The sequence below is a fragment of the Leptodactylus fuscus genome, chromosome 5, assembly GCF_031893055.1.
Source record: "Leptodactylus fuscus isolate aLepFus1 chromosome 5, aLepFus1.hap2, whole genome shotgun sequence".
NCBI classification, from domain to species: domain Eukaryota; kingdom Metazoa; phylum Chordata; class Amphibia; order Anura; family Leptodactylidae; genus Leptodactylus; species Leptodactylus fuscus.
In genome coordinates, this window is record NC_134269.1 from 20,910,098 (window position 1) to 20,930,802 (window position 20,705).

General features: G+C 47.9%; 1 protein-coding gene across 1 annotated transcript; it reads left to right on the forward strand.

The window, feature by feature from the left end:
• Nucleotides 1–221: 221 nt before the first annotated feature.
• LOC142202477 (beta-1,3-galactosyltransferase 1-like) lies at nucleotides 222–18,922 on the forward strand. The gene is made up of 2 exons (XM_075272607.1): nucleotides 222–241; nucleotides 17,841–18,922. Exon 2 carries the CDS (start codon nucleotides 17,876–17,878, stop codon nucleotides 18,890–18,892), a length of 1,017 nt encoding a protein of 338 aa, XP_075128708.1. The 5' UTR covers nucleotides 222–241; nucleotides 17,841–17,875; the 3' UTR covers nucleotides 18,893–18,922.
• The last annotated feature ends 1,783 nt before the right edge of the window (nucleotides 18,923–20,705 follow it).

A 20,705-nucleotide genomic window follows, 5' to 3' on the forward strand; every position in this document is an offset into this window, starting at 1 on the left:
ATACATAGTAAGTTTCTTTCTGTGTACAGTTGTTAGATATGTTGGCACAATTTACAACATTTTCTCCCTTTGCGTTGCACGTAGTAAGGGGAGGGTCCGTGTACTGTATTGTATAATGTGTTTGTTTTTGTTCCATATCTAGGTGTGAGCGCAATCTGCTCGTAGTATCACCGTACTGAAGTCCAAATTAGTATAAAATGATATATGAGCCAACTCAGAGAAACACACTCACAAGGTGCAAGTAAGTGACCAATACGGATTCTGGCGGTTTTTATACATTGTAGGTGTTCTATATTGTAGGTGTGATTATACATTGCAAAGGTAGAGAGATTTCTATTAGTATTATTAACATAACAAGACTGAATATAAAACAGTTACATAAGTTTTGGCACATAATTATTGGATAAGGTACAAAGAAGACGTTTCATCCCATAGATAGCAATTTTCGGTATAGGAGGGGATGAGCTCTGGGCAGCGCCCGAGATAGGCACAAGCTGGCATCCCTCACATCTCCCACCTGTAAATGATATTACCCATACCCAGGGTACATTAGTCAGATCCTGAGGACTTTTTCGGAAACCACCTTATTCCCCATGGATATGTTACACTATTTATATACCGATCAGTCTTATACACCCAGAGGGATGCCATAACGTCACATCTGGCGGTGTGCCCATCCACTCTGCAACCTGTAGTCTCGCCATCCCAGGCTTGTGTCTCTTTATAGTGAATTTCTTTGCAAGACAGACCATAAGCATTATAATCCAATAGATACATAACACAGCAATAATATGGAATATCCCCTATAATATTCCCATAAACTATCTGTCTAAACCCGTATACGTTGTATAATACGTACAGTGAGAATATCCTACAATGGGTGACATCTTATATATTTGAGGACATGACTCCACTACTTATCGTGTTGTGAATGAATCCATGTAACGTAATACTATCTAACTCTATTGTCTCCATGCTCTTGGGCTCTTCTGCGATATTCCTTTTAGTTCTGTTAGTGGATATGTTATTCCAGGTTATAAGTAGAGATGAGCGAACAGTGTTCTATCGAACTCATGTTCGATCGGATATTAGGCTGTTCGGCATGTTCGAATCGAATCGAACACCGCGTGGTAAAGTGCGCCATTACTCGATTCCCCTCCCACCTTCCCTGGCGCCTTTTTTGCTCCAATAACAGCGCAGGGTAGGTGGGACAGGAACTACGACACCGGTGACGTTGAAAAAAGTAGGCAAAACCCATTGGCTGCCGAAAACATGTGACCTCTAATTTAAAAGAACAGCGCCGCCCAGCTTCGCGTCATTCTGAGCTTGCAATTCACCGGGGACGGAGGTTTCCGTCCAGTTAGCTAGGGCTTAGATTCTGGGTAGGCAGGGACAGGCTAGGATAGGAAGGAGAAGACAACCAACAGCTCTTATAAGAGCTAAATTCCAGGGAGAAGCTTGTCAGTGTAACGTGGCACTGACGGGCTCAATCGCCGCAACCCAGCTTTCCCAGGATCCTGAATGGAATACACTGTCAGTGTATTCCCGTATACCCGATATATACCCCCGATACCCGTTCCAACGGTGTGCCCCCCCACCTTCACCCCAGAAATACACTGCAAGTCCCCTAGCAATAGAATTGGGGCTATATACACCCACAATTTTTACTACTGGTATACAGTGCCATTGTCTGACTGGGAATTCAAAGAATATATTGGGAATACAAATACCCTCATTTCTTGCTACTGCCATATAGTGCCAGTTTCTGACTGGTAATTCAAAGAATATATTGGGGTTACGTGCACCCACAATTTTTACTACTGGTATACAGTGCCATTGTCTGACTGGGAATTCAAAGAATATATTGGGAATACAAATACCCTCATTTCTTGCTACTGCCATATAGTGCCAGTGTCTGACTGGGAATTCAAAGAATATATTGGGGTTACGTGCACCCACAATTTTTACTACTGGTATACAGTGCCATTGTCTGACTGGGAATTCAAAGAATATATTGGGGTTATAAATACCCTCATTTCTTGCTACTGCCATATAGTGCCAGTGTCTGACTGGGAATTCAAAGAATATATTGGGGTTACGTGCACCCACAATTTTTACTACTGGTATACAGTGCCAATTTCTAACTAGGAATTCAAAATGCGCAAGGCTCCCGGAAAGGGACGTGGACGAGGCCGTGGGCGAGGTCGGGGGAATGGTTCTGGGGAGCAAGGTAGCAGTGAAGCCACAGGGCGTCCCGTGCCTACTCCTGTGGGGCAGCAAGCATTGCGCCACTCCACAGTGCCAGGGTTGCTTGCCACATTAACTAAACTGCAGGGTACAAACCTTAGTAGGCCCGAGAACCAGGAACAGGTCTTGCAATGGCTGTCAGAGAACGCTTACAGCACATTGTCCAGCAGCCAGTCAGACTCTGCCTCCTCTCCTCCTATTACCCAACAGTCTTGTCTTCCTTCCTCCCAAAATTCCGAAGCTTTACAGAACAATAACCCAAACTGTCCCTGCTCCCCAGAGCTGTTCTCCGCTCCTTTCATTGTCCCTCAACCTGCCTCTCCACGTCACGATTCCACGAACCTAACAGAGGAGCATCTGTGTCCAGATGCTCAAACACTAGAGTCTCCTCCATCTCCGTTCGATTTGGTGGTGGATGACCAGCAACCCACCCTCATCGACGATGATGTGACGCAGTTGCCGTCAGGGCATCCAGTTGACCGGCGCATTGTGCGGGAGGAGGAGATGAGACAGGAGTTGGAAGAGGAAGTGGTGGATGATGAGGACACTGACCCGACCTGGACAGGGGGGATGTCAAGCGGGGAAAGTAGTGTGGATGTTGAGGCAGGTGCAGCACCAAAAAGGGTAGCTAGAGGCAGAGGCAGAGGTCAGCAGCTTAGGCGAAGCCAGGCCACACCCGGAATCTCCCAAGATGTTCCAGTTCGTACCCAGCCCCGAAAAACTCCCACCTCGAGGGCACGTTTCTCGAAGGTGTGGAGTTTTTTCAAGGAATGCGCCGAGGACAGATATAGTGTTGTCTGCACAATTTGCCTCTCGAAATTGATTAGGGGCTCTGAGAAGAGCAACCTGTCCACCACTTCAATGCGCCGTCATTTGGAATCCAAGCACTGGAATCAGTGGCAGGCAGCAACGGCAGGACAAAGGCCGCCTGCCGTTCACGCCACTGCCACTGCCTCTGCCACTGCCTCTGCCTCTGCCACTGCCACTGCTGACTGTGCTGGCGATGCACTCCAGAGGACGAGCCAGGACACCACTTCATCTGCCTCCGCCACTTTGTTGACTTCTACCTCATCCTCCCCTGGTCCTGTCTTATCTCCTTCTCCTGCACCATCAAAGGCACCATCAGGCGTTTCTTTACAACAACCCACCATCTCTCAGACATTGGAGCGGCGGCAGAAATACACTGCTAACCACCCACACGCGCAAGCCTTGAACGCCAACATCGCTAAACTGCTGGCCCAGGAGATGTTGGCGTTCCGGCTTGTTGAAACTCCCGCCTTCCTGGACCTGATGGCAACTGCGGCACCTCGCTATGCCGTCCCTAGCCGTCACTACTTCTCCCGGTGTGCCGTCCCCGCCTTGCACCAGCACGTGTCACTCAACATCAGGCGGGCCCTTAGTTCCGCGCTTTGCACAAAGGTCCACTTGACCACCGACGCGTGGACAAGTGCATACGGACAGGGACGCTACATTTCACTGACGGCACACTGGGTGAATGTAGTTGAGGCTGGGACTGCTTCCCAAACTGGCCCGGTGTACCTCGTCTCCCCGCCTAACATTCCTGGCAGGGACACGAGAAGAACACCCCCCTCCTCCTCCTCCTCTACCGCCTCCTCCTCCGCCACCGCCTCCTCCTCCGCCACCGCCTCCTCCTCCGCTGTTAGATTGACCCCAGCTACGAGTTGGAAACGTTGCAGCACTGGCGTTGGTAGACGTCAGCAGGCTGTGCTGAAGCTGATCAGCTTGGGGGACAGACAGCACACTGCCTCCGAGGTGAGGGATGCCCTCCTCGATGAGACGGCAATATGGTTTGAGCCGCTGCACCTGGGCCCAGGCATGGTCGTTTGTGATAACGGCCGGAACCTGGTAGCAGCTCTGGAGCTTGCCGGACTCCAACATGTTCCATGCCTGGCCCACGTCTTCAACCTAGTGGTGCAACGTTTCCTAAAGAGCTACCCCAATGTTCCAGAGCTACTGGTGAAAGTGCGGCGCATGTGCGCCCACTTTCGCAAGTCGACAGTAGCCGCTGCTAGCTTAAAATCTCTCCAGCAACGCCTGCATGTGCCACAACACCGGCTTTTGTGCGACGTCCCCACACGCTGGAACTCAACGTTTCAGATGTTGAATAGAGTGGTTGAGCAGCAGAGACCTTTGATGGAATACCAGCTACAAAACCCTAGGGTGCCACAAAGTCAGCTGCCTCAGTTTCACATCCTTGAGTGGCCATGGATGAGAGACCTTTGTGACATCCTACGGGTCTTTGAGGAGTCCACAAGGAGGGTGAGCTCTGAGGATGCGATGGTGAGCCTTACAATCCCGCTCTTGTGTGTTCTGAGAGAATCCCTGATTGACATCAGGGATAACTCAGATCACACAGAGGAGTCAGGGATAGCATCCGATCCGTCACAGCTGGAGAGTAGGTCCACACATCTGTCCGCTTCACTGCGTTTAATGGAGGAGGAGGAGGAGGAGGAGGAGGAAGAAGAGTTGTCCGATGATGTGATGGTGATACAGGAGGCTTCCGGGCAACTTCGAATCGTCCCATTGTTGCAGCGCGGATGGGTAGACATGGAGGATGAGGAGGAAATGGAGATTGAACTTTCCGGTGGGGCCAGAGGAGTCATGCCAACTAACACTGTGGCAGACATGGCTGAGTTCATGTTGGGGTGCTTTACAACCGACAAGCGTATTGTCAAAATCATGGAGGACAACCAGTACTGGATCTTTGCTATCCTTGACCCCCGGTATAAAAACAACATCTCGTCTTTTATTCCGGTAGAGGGGAGGGCCAATCGCATCAATGCTTGCCACAGGCAATTGGTGCAGAATATGATGGAGATGTTTCCAGCATGTGACGTTGGCGGCAGGGAGGGCAGTTCCTCCAGTAGGCAACCAAGTTCTCACCGGTCCACACAAACGAGGGGCACACTGTCTAAGGTCTGGGACACCTTGATGGCACCCCCTCGCCAAAGTGCCGCCACGGAGGGTCCTAGTGTCACCAGGCGTGAGAAGTATAGGCGCATGTTGCGGGAATACCTTTCCGACCACAGCCCTGTCCTCTCCGACCCCTCTGCGCCCTACACGTATTGGGTGTCGAAGTTGGACCTGTGGCTTGAACTTGCCCTATATGCCTTGGAGGTGCTGTCCTGTCCTGCCGCCAGCGTCCTATCTGAGAGGGTGTTCAGTGCAGCCGGTGGCATCATCACTGACAAGCGCACCCGTCTGTCAGCTGAGAGTGCCGACCGGCTCACTTTGATAAAAATGAACCACCACTGGATAGAGCCTTCATTTTTGTGCCCACCTGTGTAAAGCACCCCAACATGAAACTCCATGTCTGTACTCAACCTCTCCAATTCCTCCGCATCCTCATACTCATCCACCATAAGTGTTGCACAATTCTGCTAATACTAGGCTCCCTCCAACATGATTTCCCCCAACTCTGCTGGTTAGAGGCTCCCTCCACCCTGATTTCCACCAACTCTGCTGGTTAGAGGCTCCCTCCACCCTGCTTTCCCACAACTCTGCTGGTTAGAGGCTCCCTCCACCATGAATTTGCCCAAACTGGGCTGTTTAGAGGCTCCCTCCACCATGAATTGGTCCAAATTGGGTTTTTTAGAGGCTCCCTCCACCATGAATTGGTCCAAACTGGGCTGTTTAGAGGCTCCCTCCACCATGAATTTGCCCAAACTGGGCTGTTTAGCGGCTCCCTCCACCATTAATTGGTCCAAACTGGGCTGTTTAGAGGCTCCCTCCACCATGAATTGGTCCAAACTGGGCTGTTTAGAGGCTCCCTCCACCATGAATTGGTCCAAACTGGGCTGTTTAGAGGCTCCCTCCACCATTAATTGGTCCAAACTGGGCTGGTTAGAGGCTCCCTCCACCATGAATTTCCCAAAACTTGGCTGTTTAGAGGCTCCCTCCACCATTAATTGGTCCAAACTGGGCTGGTTAGAGGCTCCCTCCACCATTAATTGGTCCAAACTGGGCTGGTTAGAGGCTCCCTCCACCATGAATTTGTCCAAACTGGGCTGTTTAGAGGCTCCCTCCACCATGAATTTGCCCAAACTGGGCTGTTTAGCAGCTCCCTCCACCATTAATTGGTCCAAACTGGGCTGTTTAGAGGCTCCCTCCACCATGAATTGGTCCAAACTGGGCTGTTTAGAGGCTCCCTCCACCATGAATTGGTCCAAACTGGGCTGTTTAGAGGCTCCCTCCACCATTAATTGGTCCAAACTGGGCTGGTTAGAGGCTCCCTCCACCATGAATTTCCCAAAACTTGGCTGTTTAGAGGCTCCCTCCACCATTAATTGGTCCAAACTGGGCTGGTTAGAGGCTCCCTCCACCATTAATTGGTCCAAACTGGGCTGGTTAGAGGCTCCCTCCACCATGAATTTCCCAAAACTTGGCTGTTTAGAGGCTCCCTCCACCATTAATTGGTCCAAACTGGGCTGGTTAGAGGCTCCCTCCACCATGAATTGGTCCAAACTTGGCTGTTTAGAGGCTCCCTCCACCATGAATTGGTCCAAACTGGGGTGGTTAGAGGCTCCCTCCACCATTAATTGGTCCAAACTGGGGTGGTTAGAGGCTCCCTCCACCATTAATTGGTCCAAACTGGGCTGGTTAGAGGCTCCCTCCACCATTAATTGGTCCAAACTGGGCTGGTTAGAGGCTCCCTCCACCATTAATTGGTCCAAACTGGGCTGGTTAGAGGCTCCCTCCACCATGAATTTGCCCAAACTGGGCTGTTTAGAGGCTCCCTCCACCATGAATTTGCCCAAACTGGGCTGGTTAGAGGCTCCCTCCACCATGAATTGGTCCAAACTGGGTTTTTTAGAGGCTCCCTCCACCATGAATTTGCCCAAACTGGGCTGTTTTGAGGCTCCCTCCACCATGAATTGGTCCAAACTGGGCTGTTTAGAGGCTCCCTCCACCATTAATTGGTCCAAACTGGGCTGGTTAGAGGCTCCCTCCACCATGAATTTCCCAAAACTTGGCTGTTTAGAGGCTCCCTCCACCATTAATTGGTCCAAACTGGGCTGGTTAGAGGCTCCCTCCACCATGAATTGGTCCAAACTGGGTTTTTTAGAGGCTCCCTCCACCATGAATTGGTCCAAACTGGGCTGTTTAGAGGCTCCCTCCACCATGAATTTGCCCAAACTGGGCTGTTTAGCGGCTCCCTCCACCATTAATTGGTCCAAACTGGGCTGGTTAGAGGCTCCCTCCACCATGAATTTGCCCAAACTGGGCTGTTTAGAGGCTCCCTCCACCATGAATTTGCCCAAACTGGGCTGGTTAGAGGCTCCCTCCACCATGAATTGGTCCAAACTGGGGTTTTTAGAGGCTCCCTCCACCATGAATTGGTCCAAACTTGGCTGTTTAGAGGCTCCCTCCACCATGAATTGGTCCAAACTGGGGTGGTTAGAGGCTCCCTCCACCATTAATTGGTCCAAACTGGGCTGGTTAGAGGCTCCCTCCACCATTAATTGGTCCAAACTGGGCTGGTTAGAGGCTCCCTCCACCATGAATTGGTCCAAACTTGGCTGTTTAGAGGCTCCCTCCACCATGAATTGGTCCAAACTGGGCTGGTTAGAGGCTCCCTCCACCATTAATTGGTCCAAACTGGGCTGGTTAGAGGCTCCCTCCACCATTAATTGGTCCAAACTGGGCTGGTTAGAGGCTCCCTCCACCATTAATTGGTCCAAACTGGGCTGGTTAGAGGCTCCCTCCACCATTAATTGGTCCAAACTGGGCTGGTTAGAGGCTCCCTCCACCATTAATTGGTCCAAACTGGGCTGGTTAGAGGCTCCCTCCACCATTAATTGGTCCAAACTGGGCTGGTTAGAGGCTCCCTCCACCATTAATTGGTCCAAACTGGGCTGGTTAGAGGCTCCCTCCACCATTAATTGGTCCAAACTGGGCTGGTTAGAGGCTCCCTCCACCATTAATTGGTCCAAACTGGGCTGGTTAGAGGCTCCCTCCACCATGAATTTGCCCAAACTGGGCTGGTTAGAGGCTCCCTCCACCATGAATTGGTCCAAACTGGGGTTTTTAGAGGCTCCCTCCACCATGAATTTGCCCAAACTGGGGTGTTTAGAGGCTCCCTCCACCATTAATTGGTCCAAACTGGGCTGGTTAGAGGCTCCCTCCACCATTAATTGGTCCAAACTGGGCTGGTTAGAGGCTCCCTCCACCATGAATTTCCCAAAACTTGGCTGTTTAGAGGCTCCCTCCACCATTAATTGGTCCAAACTGGGCTGGTTAGAGGCTCCCTCCACCATGAATTGGTCCAAACTTGGCTGTTTAGAGGCTCCCTCCACCATGAATTGGTCCAAACTGGGGTGTTAGAGGCTCCCTCCACCATTAATTGGTCCAAACTGGGCTGTTTAGAGGCTCCCTCCACCATGAATTGGTCCAAACTGGGGTGGTTAGAGGCTCCCTCCACCATTAATTGGTCCAAACTGGGCTGGTTAGAGGCTCCCTCCACCATGAATTTGCCCAAACTGGGCTGGTTAGAGGCTCCCTCCACCATGAATTGGTCCAAACTGGGGTTTTTAGAGGCTCCCTCCACCATGAATTTGCCCAAACTGGGGTGTTTAGAGGCTCCCTCCACCATTAATTGGTCCAAACTGGGCTGGTTAGAGGCTCCCTCCACCATTAATTGGTCCAAACTGGGCTGGTTAGAGGCTCCCTCCACCATGAATTTCCCAAAACTTGGCTGTTTAGAGGCTCCCTCCACCATTAATTGGTCCAAACTGGGCTGGTTAGAGGCTCCCTCCACCATGAATTGGTCCAAACTTGGCTGTTTAGAGGCTCCCTCCACCATGAATTGGTCCAAACTGGGGTGGTTAGAGGCTCCCTCCACCATTAATTGGTCCAAACTGGGGTGGTTAGAGGCTCCCTCCACCATTAATTGGTCCAAACTGGGCTGGTTAGAGGCTCCCTCCACCATTAATTGGTCCAAACTGGGCTGGTTAGAGGCTCCCTCCACCATTAATTGGTCCAAACTGGGCTGGTTAGAGGCTCCCTCCACCATGAATTTGCCCAAACTGGGCTGTTTAGAGGCTCCCTCCACCATGAATTTGCCCAAACTGGGCTGGTTAGAGGCTCCCTCCACCATGAATTGGTCCAAACCGGGTTTTTTAGAGGCTCCCTCCACCATGAATTTGCCCAAACTGGGCTGTTTAGAGGCTCCCTCCACCATTAATTGGTCCAAACTGGGCTGGTTAGAGGCTCCCTCCACCATGAATTTCCCAAAACTTGGCTGTTTAGAGGCTCCCTCCACCATTAATTGGTCCAAACTGGGCTGGTTAGAGGCTCCCTCCACCATGAATTTGCCCAAACTGGGCTGTTTAGAGGCTCCCTCCACCATGAATTGGTCCAAACTGGGCTGGTTAGAGGCTCCCTCCACCATGAATTGGTCCAAACCGGGTTTTTTAGAGGCTCCCTCCACCATGAATTTGCCCAAACTGGGCTGTTTAGAGGCTCCCTCCACCATGAATTGGTCCAAACTGGGCTGTTTAGAGGCTCCCTCCACCATTAATTGGTCCAAACTGGGCTGGTTAGAGGCTCCCTCCACCATGAATTTCCCAAAACTTGGCTGTTTAGAGGCTCCCTCCACCATTAATTGGTCCAAACTGGGCTGGTTAGAGGCTCCCTCCACCATGAATTTGCCCAAACTGGGCTGTTTAGAGGCTCCCTCCACCATGAATTTGCCCAAACTGGGCTGTTTAGAGGCTCCCTCCACCATGAATTGGTCCAAACTGGGTTTTTTAGAGGCTCCCTCCACCATGAATTGGTCCAAACTGGGCTGTTTAGAGGCTCCCTCCACCATGAATTTGCCCAAACTGGGCTGTTTAGCGGCTCCCTCCACCATTAATTGGTCCAAACTGGGCTGGTTAGAGGCTCCCTCCACCATGAATTTGCCCAAACTGGGCTGTTTAGAGGCTCCCTCCACCATGAATTTGCCCAAACTGGGCTGGTTAGAGGCTCCCTCCACCATGAATTGGTCCAAACTGGGGTTTTTAGAGGCTCCCTCCACCATGAATTGGTCCAAACTTGGCTGTTTAGAGGCTCCCTCCACCATGAATTGGTCCAAACTGGGGTGGTTAGAGGCTCCCTCCACCATTAATTGGTCCAAACTGGGCTGGTTAGAGGCTCCCTCCACCATTAATTGGTCCAAACTGGGCTGGTTAGAGGCTCCCTCCACCATGAATTGGTCCAAACTGGGCTGGTTAGAGGCTCCCTCCACCATTAATTGGTCCAAACTGGGCTGATTAGAGGCTCCCTCCACCATTAATTGGTCCAAACTGGGCTGGTTAGAGGCTCCCTCCACCATTAATTGGTCCAAACTGGGCTGGTTAGAGGCTCCCTCCACCATTAATTGGTCCAAACTGGGCTGGTTAGAGGCTCCCTCCACCATTAATTGGTCCAAACTGGGCTGGTTAGAGGCTCCCTCCACCATTAATTGGTCCAAACTGGGCTGGTTAGAGGCTCCCTCCACCATTAATTGGTCCAAACTGGGCTGGTTAGAGGCTCCCTCCACCATTAATTGGTCCAAACTGGGCTGGTTAGAGGCTCCCTCCACCATTAATTGGTCCAAACTGGGCTGGTTAGAGGCTCCCTCCACCATGAATTTGCCCAAACTGGGCTGGTTAGAGGCTCCCTCCACCATGAATTGGTCCAAACTGGGGTTTTTAGAGGCTCCCTCCACCATGAATTTGCCCAAACTGGGGTGTTTAGAGGCTCCCTCCACCATGAATTTGCCCAAACTCTGCTGGTTAGAGGCTCAATCCACCCTGATTTTCAAAACAAATGTTGGTGCCAACCTCAACTTACTACAAGGGCCAAATTCACTGCTGGTGACAAGCTCTCCTCACTGCAAGTGCCAAATACACATGTTTCAAGGTGTTTTCCTACTGTCAGAGAGGTGGTATTGAGTGTGTAAAGTGTGTAGTTGTTAGGCTGTGATGTTGGGGTAATAGAGGGTCTTTGGTGTGTTAGATGCCCCCAGACATGCTTCCCCTGCTGTCCCAGTGTCATTCCAGAGGTGTTGGCATCATTTCCTGGGGTGTCATAGTGGACTTGGTGACCCTCCAGACACGGATTTGGGTTTCCCCCTTAACGAGTATCTGTTCCCCATAGACTATAATGGGGTTCGAAACCCATTCGAACACACGAACATTGAGCGGCTGTTCGAATCGAATTTCGAACCTCGAACATTTTAGTGTTCGCTCATCTCTAGTTATAAGGACTCAAAATATAACATGAGAAGGTAATAGGCTTATCTGTCCGTACTATATGACTGACATTGTATATACATCCAGAGAATGAGCTGCGTACGCCATCATTAGGAACAATGCCCTGGGTAAACATCCTCTCTTTCTCCTGGAGATGAGGCCTTGTTCCTCCTTTCTTTTCTCCTTGCTGTTTCCAAGTCTTCTTTTCTTCTGGACGACTTGGTCCTGCAGTGTTTTTATAACCGGAGTTAACGCGCCACGCATTGTGCCCCAAATACACGTATAAAATCCAGTAAGCCATTGAGTTCAATGGCTTTTTTTCCCTATAACGCGCATAATTTTGCGCGCGTAATATTACTCCGTGTGAACGGCCCCTAGAGGTTGAAATCTGCTCTTGGGTTAATTTCCAGGGTTTGCCTCAGGTAGGCCCAATCCCTCTGTAGATATCCTACAGTGGACTGTCACCTATGGTATAGTGCTGCAACCCTTACTCCCTTCCTCTCAGGAGATGCTTTTTTACCACCTTCCCCCACTTACCATGTGCTATTTACAGTCCTATGAAAAAGTTTGGGCACCCCTATTAATCTTAATCATTTTTAGTTGTAAATATTTTGGTATTTGCAGCAGCCATTTCAGTTTGATATATCTAATAACTGATGGACACAGTAATATTTCAGGATTGAAATGAGGTTTATTGTACTAACAGAAAATGTGCAATATGCATTAAACCAAAATTTGACCGGTGCAAAAGTATGGGCACCTCAACAGAAAAGTGACATTAATATTTAGTAGATCCTCCTTTTGCCTCTAGTCGCTTCCTGGAGCTTTTAATCAGTTCCTGGATCATGGATGAAGGGATTTTGGACCATTCCTCTTTACAAAACAATTCAAGTTCAGTTAAGTTTGATGGTCGCCGAGCATGGACAGCCCGCTCTCATATGATCTGAAAACAAAGATTGTTCAACATAGTTGTTCAGGGGAAGGATACAAAACGTTGTCTCAGAGATGTAACCTGTCAGTTTCCACTGTGAGGAACATAGTAAGGAAATGGAAGACCACAGGGACAGTTCTTGTTAAGCCCAGAATAGAATAGAAACCCTGGTTGCAGAGAATTCCCCGGATCCCTCCAGATTTGACAGTCTCTGGCAGCCCTGGGTATTGTTCCAGGAGTCTTCTGAGTTCGCCTCCTCTTTTTCGTGATGGGTGGCCCTGTGGCTCTCCCCTTCTTCTCCTTTTGCACTGCAATGGTCACTGGTAGTCCCTTTCTCTCTCTCATTGATCTCCCTTTCCTTTCCCATTTCCCTTGTCCTTGTTTCACTGTTCATTGTTTTGTCTGATCCTCCCTGTGTTTGTCTCTGCCTCCCATCCCCCTCCTGGTTATATGTGGATTTTAATGCCCTTCAATCTCTGATTGCTTTATTTGAAGTTAGCAATCTTGTGGTCGGGGGAGGGGGGGAGGGGGTTGGCTCCCCTGACTCGCTGTCTCCCCTTGGAGGCCTGCGCGCCTAACTTATTGTTTATCCTTCATTCTGTTGTTTATCCCCCATTCCCGTGATTAAACCCTTAATAAAACTTAATTATACATAAACTCAATGGGTGTGTAAGGAGTCTGTGAATAACCAAAAGACTGACTGTATTCCTTGAAGTTACTCCCCTGTGCCCATGTTCACACTCAGCAGTGACATTTTACATTTCGTCTTACAATGGTAGCTCGCCATCAGAGCTACACTGGGAACTGAAGTTATCACTGCATTTGTTTATTTTTTTGTCTCTGAACTGACTTTGCCACTCATAACACTATCTATGATATAGGGTATCAGTGTATAACTCCTGATGAACCTGGCAATATAGGGGAAACGCGTTGAGAATGAACAGCTTGAGCATTTACAGTGGGGCAAAAAAGTATTTAGTCAGTCACCAATAGTGCAAGTTCCACCACTTACAAAGATGAGAGGCGTCTGTAATTTACATCATAGGTAGACCTCTACTATGAGAGACAAAATGAGAAAACAAATCCAGAAAATCACATTGTCTGATTTTGTAAGAATTTATTTGCAAATTATGGTGGAAAATAAGTATTTGGTCACCTACAAGCAATCAAGATTTCTGGCTCTCACAGACCTGTAACTTCTTTAAGAGTCTCCTCTTTCCTCCACTCATTACCTGTAGTAATGGCACCTGTTTAAACTTGTTATCAGTATAAAAAGACACCTGTGCACACCCTCAAACAGTCAGACTCCAAACTCCACTATGGTGAAGACCAAAGAGCTGTCAAAGGACACCAGAAACAAAATTGTAGCCCTGCACCAGGCTGGGAAGACTGAATCTGCAATAGGCAACCAGCTTGGATTGAAGAAATCAACTGTGGGAGCAATAATTAGAAAATGGAAGACATACAAGACCACTGATAATCTCCCTCGATCTGGGGCTCCATGCAAAATCTCACCCCGTGGGGTCAAAATGATCACAAGAACGGTGAGCAAAAATCCCAGAACCAGGCGGGGGGACCTAGTGAATGAACTGCAGAGAGCTGGGACCAATGTTACAAAGCCTACCATCAGTAACACACTACGCCGCCAGGGACTCAGATCCTGCAGTGCCAGACGTGTCCCACTGCTTAAGCCAGTACATGTCCGGGCCCGTCTGAAGTTTGCTAGAGAGCATTTGGATGATCCAGAAGAGTATTGGGAGAATGTCCTATGGTCTGATGAGACCAAACTGGAACTGTTTGGTAGAAACACAACTTTACGTGTTTGGAGGAAAAGAATACTGAGTTGCATCCATCAAACACCATACCTACTGTAAAGCATGGGGGTGGAAACATCATGCTTTGGGGCTGTTTCTCTGCAAAGGGGCCAGGACGACTGATCCGGGTACATGAAAGAATGAATGGGGCCATGTATCGTGAGATTTTGAGTGCAAACCTCCTTCCATCAGCAAGGGCATTGAAGATGAAACGTGGCTGGGTCTTTCAACATGACAATGATCCAAAGCACACCGCCAGGGCAACGAAGGAGTGGCTTTGTAAGAAGCATTTCAAGGTCCTGGAGTGGCCTAGCCAGTCTCCAGATCTCAACCCTATAGAAAACCTTTGGAGGGAGTTGAAAGTCCGTGTTGCCACGCGACAGCCCCAAAACATCACTGCTGTAGAGGAGATCTGCATGGAGGAATGGGCCAACATACCAACAACAGTGTGTGCCAACCTTGTGAAGACTTACAGAAAACGTTTGACCTCTGTCATTGCCAACAAAGGAGATATAACAAAGTATTGAGATGAAATTTTGTTACTGACCAAATACTTATTTTCCACCATAATTTGCAAATAAATTCTTACAAAATCAGACAATGTGATTTTCTGGATTTGTTTTCTCATTTTGTCTCTCATAGTTGAGGTCTACCTATGATGTAAATTACAGACGCCTCTCATCTTTTTAAGTGGTGGAACTTGCACTATTGGTGACTGACTAAATACTTTTTTGCCCCACTGTAAGCACTCATTATATGATTAGTTCAGCTACTTGTCCATAGGCTAAAGAGAGGAGCGGGGGTTGATTTGGGGTATAACAGTCCATGGAGTCTCATCTTCCTCTTAGTTGGTGGCTGCTATATGGGGAGGTGGGGTGGGGCGGGTGGTTTGGGGTATAACAGTCCATGGAGTCTCATCTTCCTCTTAGTTGGTGGCCGCTATATGGGGAGGTGGGGGGGTGGTTTGGGGTATAACAGTCCGTGGAGTCTCATGTTCCTCTTAGTTGGTGACCGCTACATGGGGAGGTGGGGTGCGGTGGGTGGTTTGGGGTATAACAGTCCGTGGAGTCTCATCTTCCTCTTAGTTGGTGGCCGCTATTTGGGGGGGGGGGGTTGGGGTATAACAGTCCGTGGAGTCTCATCTTCCTCTTAGTTGGTGACCGCTACATGGGGAGGTGGGGTGGGGTGGGTGGTTTGGGGTATAACAGTCCGTGGAGTCTCATCTTCCTCTTAGTTGGTGGCCGCTATATGGGGGGGGGGGGGTATAACAGTCCGTGGAGTCTCATCTTCCTCTTAGTTGGTGGCCGCTATATGGGGGGGGGGGTTGGGGTATAACAGTCCGTGGAGTCTCATCTTCCTCTTGTTTGGTGACAGCTGGACACGTATTGGGCAGCGATCTCCACAGTGGCCTCTTCTTCTCCCAGTAGGATGTAGAGTTTCCTCTTCTCGTCTGCAGATATGAAGTCTGGGATGTGGGACTCTCTCTGGATGATATTGCTGCAGACACTTATGGCATCCAATCTTTAGAGTTGATGTTTGGACGTCTTTGTAATATCACTCCCGATTTGTTTGTTTTTTTAACAAAATATATTAAAAGTTATGTTTTATTATTTCATTGGATGAGTACCGTGCTCTATTGCATATTAGTCTCTGACGGTAGTAGACCTCTGCAGCTCAGCAGTGACATTTTAGTTGCACTTTGATACAGTGGATGGATTACGCTATATAAGATCCTTTCCTGAACTCTACATTAGGTGAAACCTTGGTTTGGTACCTTGAGTAGTCCTGTTACTATCACTTGTATGGTGACTAAAGCTATGGCAGCCACCCCTGTCAGTAGTGCTACTTACTATCTTTCTGATGTGTGAACAGCATGTCAGGCCTGGTTCACATCTGCATTCGGTATTCCGTTTGGGGAGTCCGCTTGAGGACCCCTGGAATGGAATACCAAACACATTAAATAGCGGTTAGTAGAGAAACCACACGGACACCATAGACTGTAATGTGGTTTGTGTGTTTTTCACGTGGTGTCCACATGAATCATGCGGAGAGAAAAGTGGTGCGTGCAGTACTTATGGTCGTTGGCAGGGCGCCATCCAGTGAGATACTTGATGGTTACAGCAAAACGTCTCCACCACTCCAGGTTCAAGAGCTGTAAAAGCACAAGGCATCGCCATACGCTAATGAAATAAGGGAGGGGGAATGGAAGAAACAGTCCTGGTGAAGTTGCGGGTGGAAAGTGATCCAGAGGGGCAGATGGGCCCTGCCAATGTTGGGACTGGTCTGTATTAGCACCTGACTTTCTTGCATTTGTGGACGGTTCCAGCTGCTAAGAACATTGGCCCAGTGAACCATGAAAGCCATCTATACTCCTGCTGCTCCACATGACAGTAGTCTGCTCCTTTCCACACACTGACATACCCAGAGTTTACATTTTCCCATACACGACAGTATAAAGGACAACTCTCCTAGAGAAATAATGGCGACTATAGTCTATTGAGGCTGAGCCCGCACCATGAGCTGGTCAAATGCAGTAGAATCCACTTTGAGGTACAGAAGACTGTACAAATACGGAAGGCCTGATGTGAGTTAGAGAGAGCCTTCCAGGTTAGGACCCCCAAACACCACCAGCTATTAGCTATTACCAGTGCACTGAGTCAAAAAACTGATGCCAAATGCAAAAAATGAATACTACCTTTTAGAAACCCCGGTATATGTAAACTACATAGACAGTCACAGTCCTTGGTGGTTTACAAGCCTCCTTCCGCAGCCGGGCCAAAGTGCACCTGAAAACTGGAGCAGGCTCACTTCAGGCCACCTCTGTCCAAAGTCCTCGGAGCTTCTTATATCTTAGCATGCAGGCACTGCCATACTGTGCTCACAGCTGATGGGATAAACATTGTGCATTGCAAAGACGGCACATGCACACTAAGGTACAAGAAGCGTGAGGACTTCATGCAGAGGCAGGACATAGGCGGAGGCCCGGCTGCTGGAGGAAGCTTATCAATCATGGATTATTGATATAGTATACTGCAGAATAACTACCCAGGACCATGACTAGTAGCACGGAGGCCCCACCCACAATGACGACCTGGGGTTAATTTGCATACAAATAGATGACGTATTAAAAGCTTATCAGTTTGGCCTTTGACACCAGTTTCAGGACTCTGTGAATTCTAATGCCCTATACTGGATGCAATAGCTGCTAGTGATGGCGGGGATCCGGAAATTACTTGACAGGTTCACTTTTAGTTTGGTATTGTACAAACCCCTCCCCAAAAACTACCAGTACCCCGTCTCCTGCATTCAGGGAGGCACAGGAGGCAGAAGTGATGGCACAGTTTCATTCAGTTATAGAGCAAGATGGAGGCCCATTTGGCTTACAGCTTTGCATCTCGTTCCATTCTCTATAGGTTGGCGCATGTTGGACCCCCACCAATCTAATATTCACAACTTAACCTATCAATATTTTTAGCCCAGAAAACCTCTGGGACAGAATAGACCGATTTTCAAATACCGGGATATCATAAAAATCCAGACGATAGAACTTGTGTCAATGTAAAGTTTTCCTTGATCGTTTTCTAAACTTTTTCTTTCATTTGTCCATTACAGAAACCTTGGCAAGGACCTGAGTCTCAAGGGACAACATGAAAGTCCGATTTTACTCAAGAAAATTCTTTGTATTACTTCTGATGATCTTCATGGTTTTTTCTGGTTACTTCTACTACGAAAGAAAAATAGAACTTATCAACAAGGGGATTCAACAATCTATAAGATCACTGCACAGAAAGAAACCTGTGAACAATAACACTTACCCGGCTTTCCGGCACCCCCTGGCTCCTCCGTACCCATATCCATACAAGTTCCTCATTAACCAACCAGACAAATGCAAGAACCGGAAGCCTTTCCTTGTTATAATGGTGCTTGTGCAGAGCCATGATGTGGAGACTAGACATACGATCCGGGAAACATGGGGTAACGAAAGTATTTATGATGTGGATGTGGTCAGGATATTTCTGGTGGGTCTACCTCAGGATGCCCCTGACCGAACCCAGAGGTTGTTGGAGGAAGAAAGTGAGGCTTTTGGGGACATCGTCCAACAAGACTTCATGGACACCTATAACAACTTGACATTGAAAACCTTGATGGGTATGGAATGGGTGACCAAATTCTGTTCTTCTGCCAGCTATGTCATGAAGGTAGACAGCGACGTATTTTTTAATGTAGACTACTTGGTTCATTGGCTACTTCATCCAGAATTACCGGTGCGTAACAATTACTTCACAGGAAACCTAATTACCTATGCTAGCCCTAGAAGGGTCCAAGGTTCTAAGTGGTACATGCCTAAGGAGATCTATTCACATGACATCTATCCACCCTACTGTGCAGGTCCTGGATATGTCTTCTCAGCAGATTTGGCAAAAAAAATCTATGATGTGGCTCAAGAATTTTGTGTTACCCCGCTGGAAGATGTTTTTATAGGAATTTGTCTGTATGAGCTCCATATTCCACCGACCAACACCCCTGGGGGTAAATTTAATATCCACAAACTGAAATATGACCTTTGCAAGTTCAAGAATATCGTCACAACGCACCATTATGCTGGAAAAGAGTTACGAACTGTATGGGCAGACTTTTGGACTAAAAAATCTCAGAAGTGCTAAGAAAAAATTAACTTTTTTATATTAAATGGACTGGAGGAAAAAAAAAATTCAATAATTCACTAAAAACTACTGAGGACTTTTTCTGATGAGACTTTTTCAGAAATTTAAATGGACTTGGTGCAATCTGCTTTAGACAACCTTTAGGCCGGGTTCACACGAGGTATTTCGGTATTTCGTGGAGGCTGCCTCAGATTCCAGTCCAAAAACTGGTTAGCTGTGATTGGATGCCGGTGCACTGCACCGGCATCCATTCGCAGCACTCCGCTCTGGATTAGGCACAAATGAATGAGCCTAGTCGGGGGGGGAGTGCCTTCAGGCGGACGTTCGCGGCTTAACCTTGGCGGCTTCTTTTTTCCGGGAGCCGGAAGAAACGGCTTCCAGAAAAACTCCTGTGCGTCTCCCATTGATTTCAATGGGAGCCGTCTTTTTGGTCAGGATTTTGAGGCGGATACGGCCTCAAAATCCTGACCAAAAAACCCTGTGTGAATTTACCCTTAGCCCATTCCCTATTAAGTGTTTACTAAGCTGCAGCTGGAGGCCATAATGTTCAGTCTGCATCCAGTGACTTCAATAGGATCCGTTTCATTGTAAATATTTCCTTTGGTGCCATTGAGAGATGGGCACATACTAAATGATTCCCTATATACATTTTCTATTTATTTAAAGGTTATGGATGTCTTTTCAACTTTTTACATTGTCTTGTCTTCATTAAAAATTGTACTTACTGCAAAGTCTGTATGACTCCTTCATCTAGCTGGCTGTCCTGTTGCTTCTTAGGTATATTTGGCAACACAGTGCTGCTGACTGTCAGGACATTATGGTCTTCCAATTCTTTTTTTAAGGTCTGATTCACATCTACGTTCAGTATTCCATTTAGGGAGTTCACTTGGGGACCACACAAATATTCTGGCTATAATGTGGTACTTGTTTTCTGCGTGGTGTCCGCACAAATCATGCGGAGAGAAAAGTACTGAAAGCACCACTTTTCTCTCCGCATGATTCTTTTTTTTTTTTTTTTTCTATTTTTTTTTTTTTTTTCAATGTAGATTGTGAGCCCCACATAGAGCTGACCATGTACATTTTTCCCTATGAGCATGTCTTTTTTTTTTTTTTTTTGGAATATGGGATGGAAATCCATGCAAACACGGGGAGAACATACAAACTCCTTGCAGATGGTTTTTTGCCCATGGTGGGATTTGAACACCAGGACTCCAGCGCTGCAAGGCTGCAGTGCTAACCACTGAGCCACCGTGTGGCCCCTCTCTCCGCATGATTCGTGCGGAAACCACAAGGACCCCATTATAGTTCTATAGTGTCTGTATGCTCTCTCAGCTAACTGCTTTTTAATGTGTTTGGTATTCCGTTTGGGGGGTCCCATAGCAGACCTCCGAAACGGAATACCGAACGCAGATGTGAAGTAGGCCTAAGTGTTAGCCTACAGTCCCACATCCTAGTTTCACCCGTCCCTTATAAAGTATATGGGTAGTTAGTGTCCTAGTGAACAGACTTTTTTGTGTTAAAATGTTTTTTTTTGTGGGACAAATTTGTACTTCATAGTGACACCATTTTAATATTTCATACAATGTACTGGGAATAGTTGGAAGCTGGATAAAATTTCAGAATGGTGCAAAGACAATTGCCCATTTTTTGAACTGTTTTTGTTTTTATGGTGTTCACTGTGCAGTATAGATCAGTAGCCATACTGTAACACATGTATATTTATGTGGGAGAAGTATTTTTAGATTTGTATAATTCGGGCTTTTTTAGATACAGGGATACCTAATGTGTTTATATGACTTTGTTGCACCCGGTA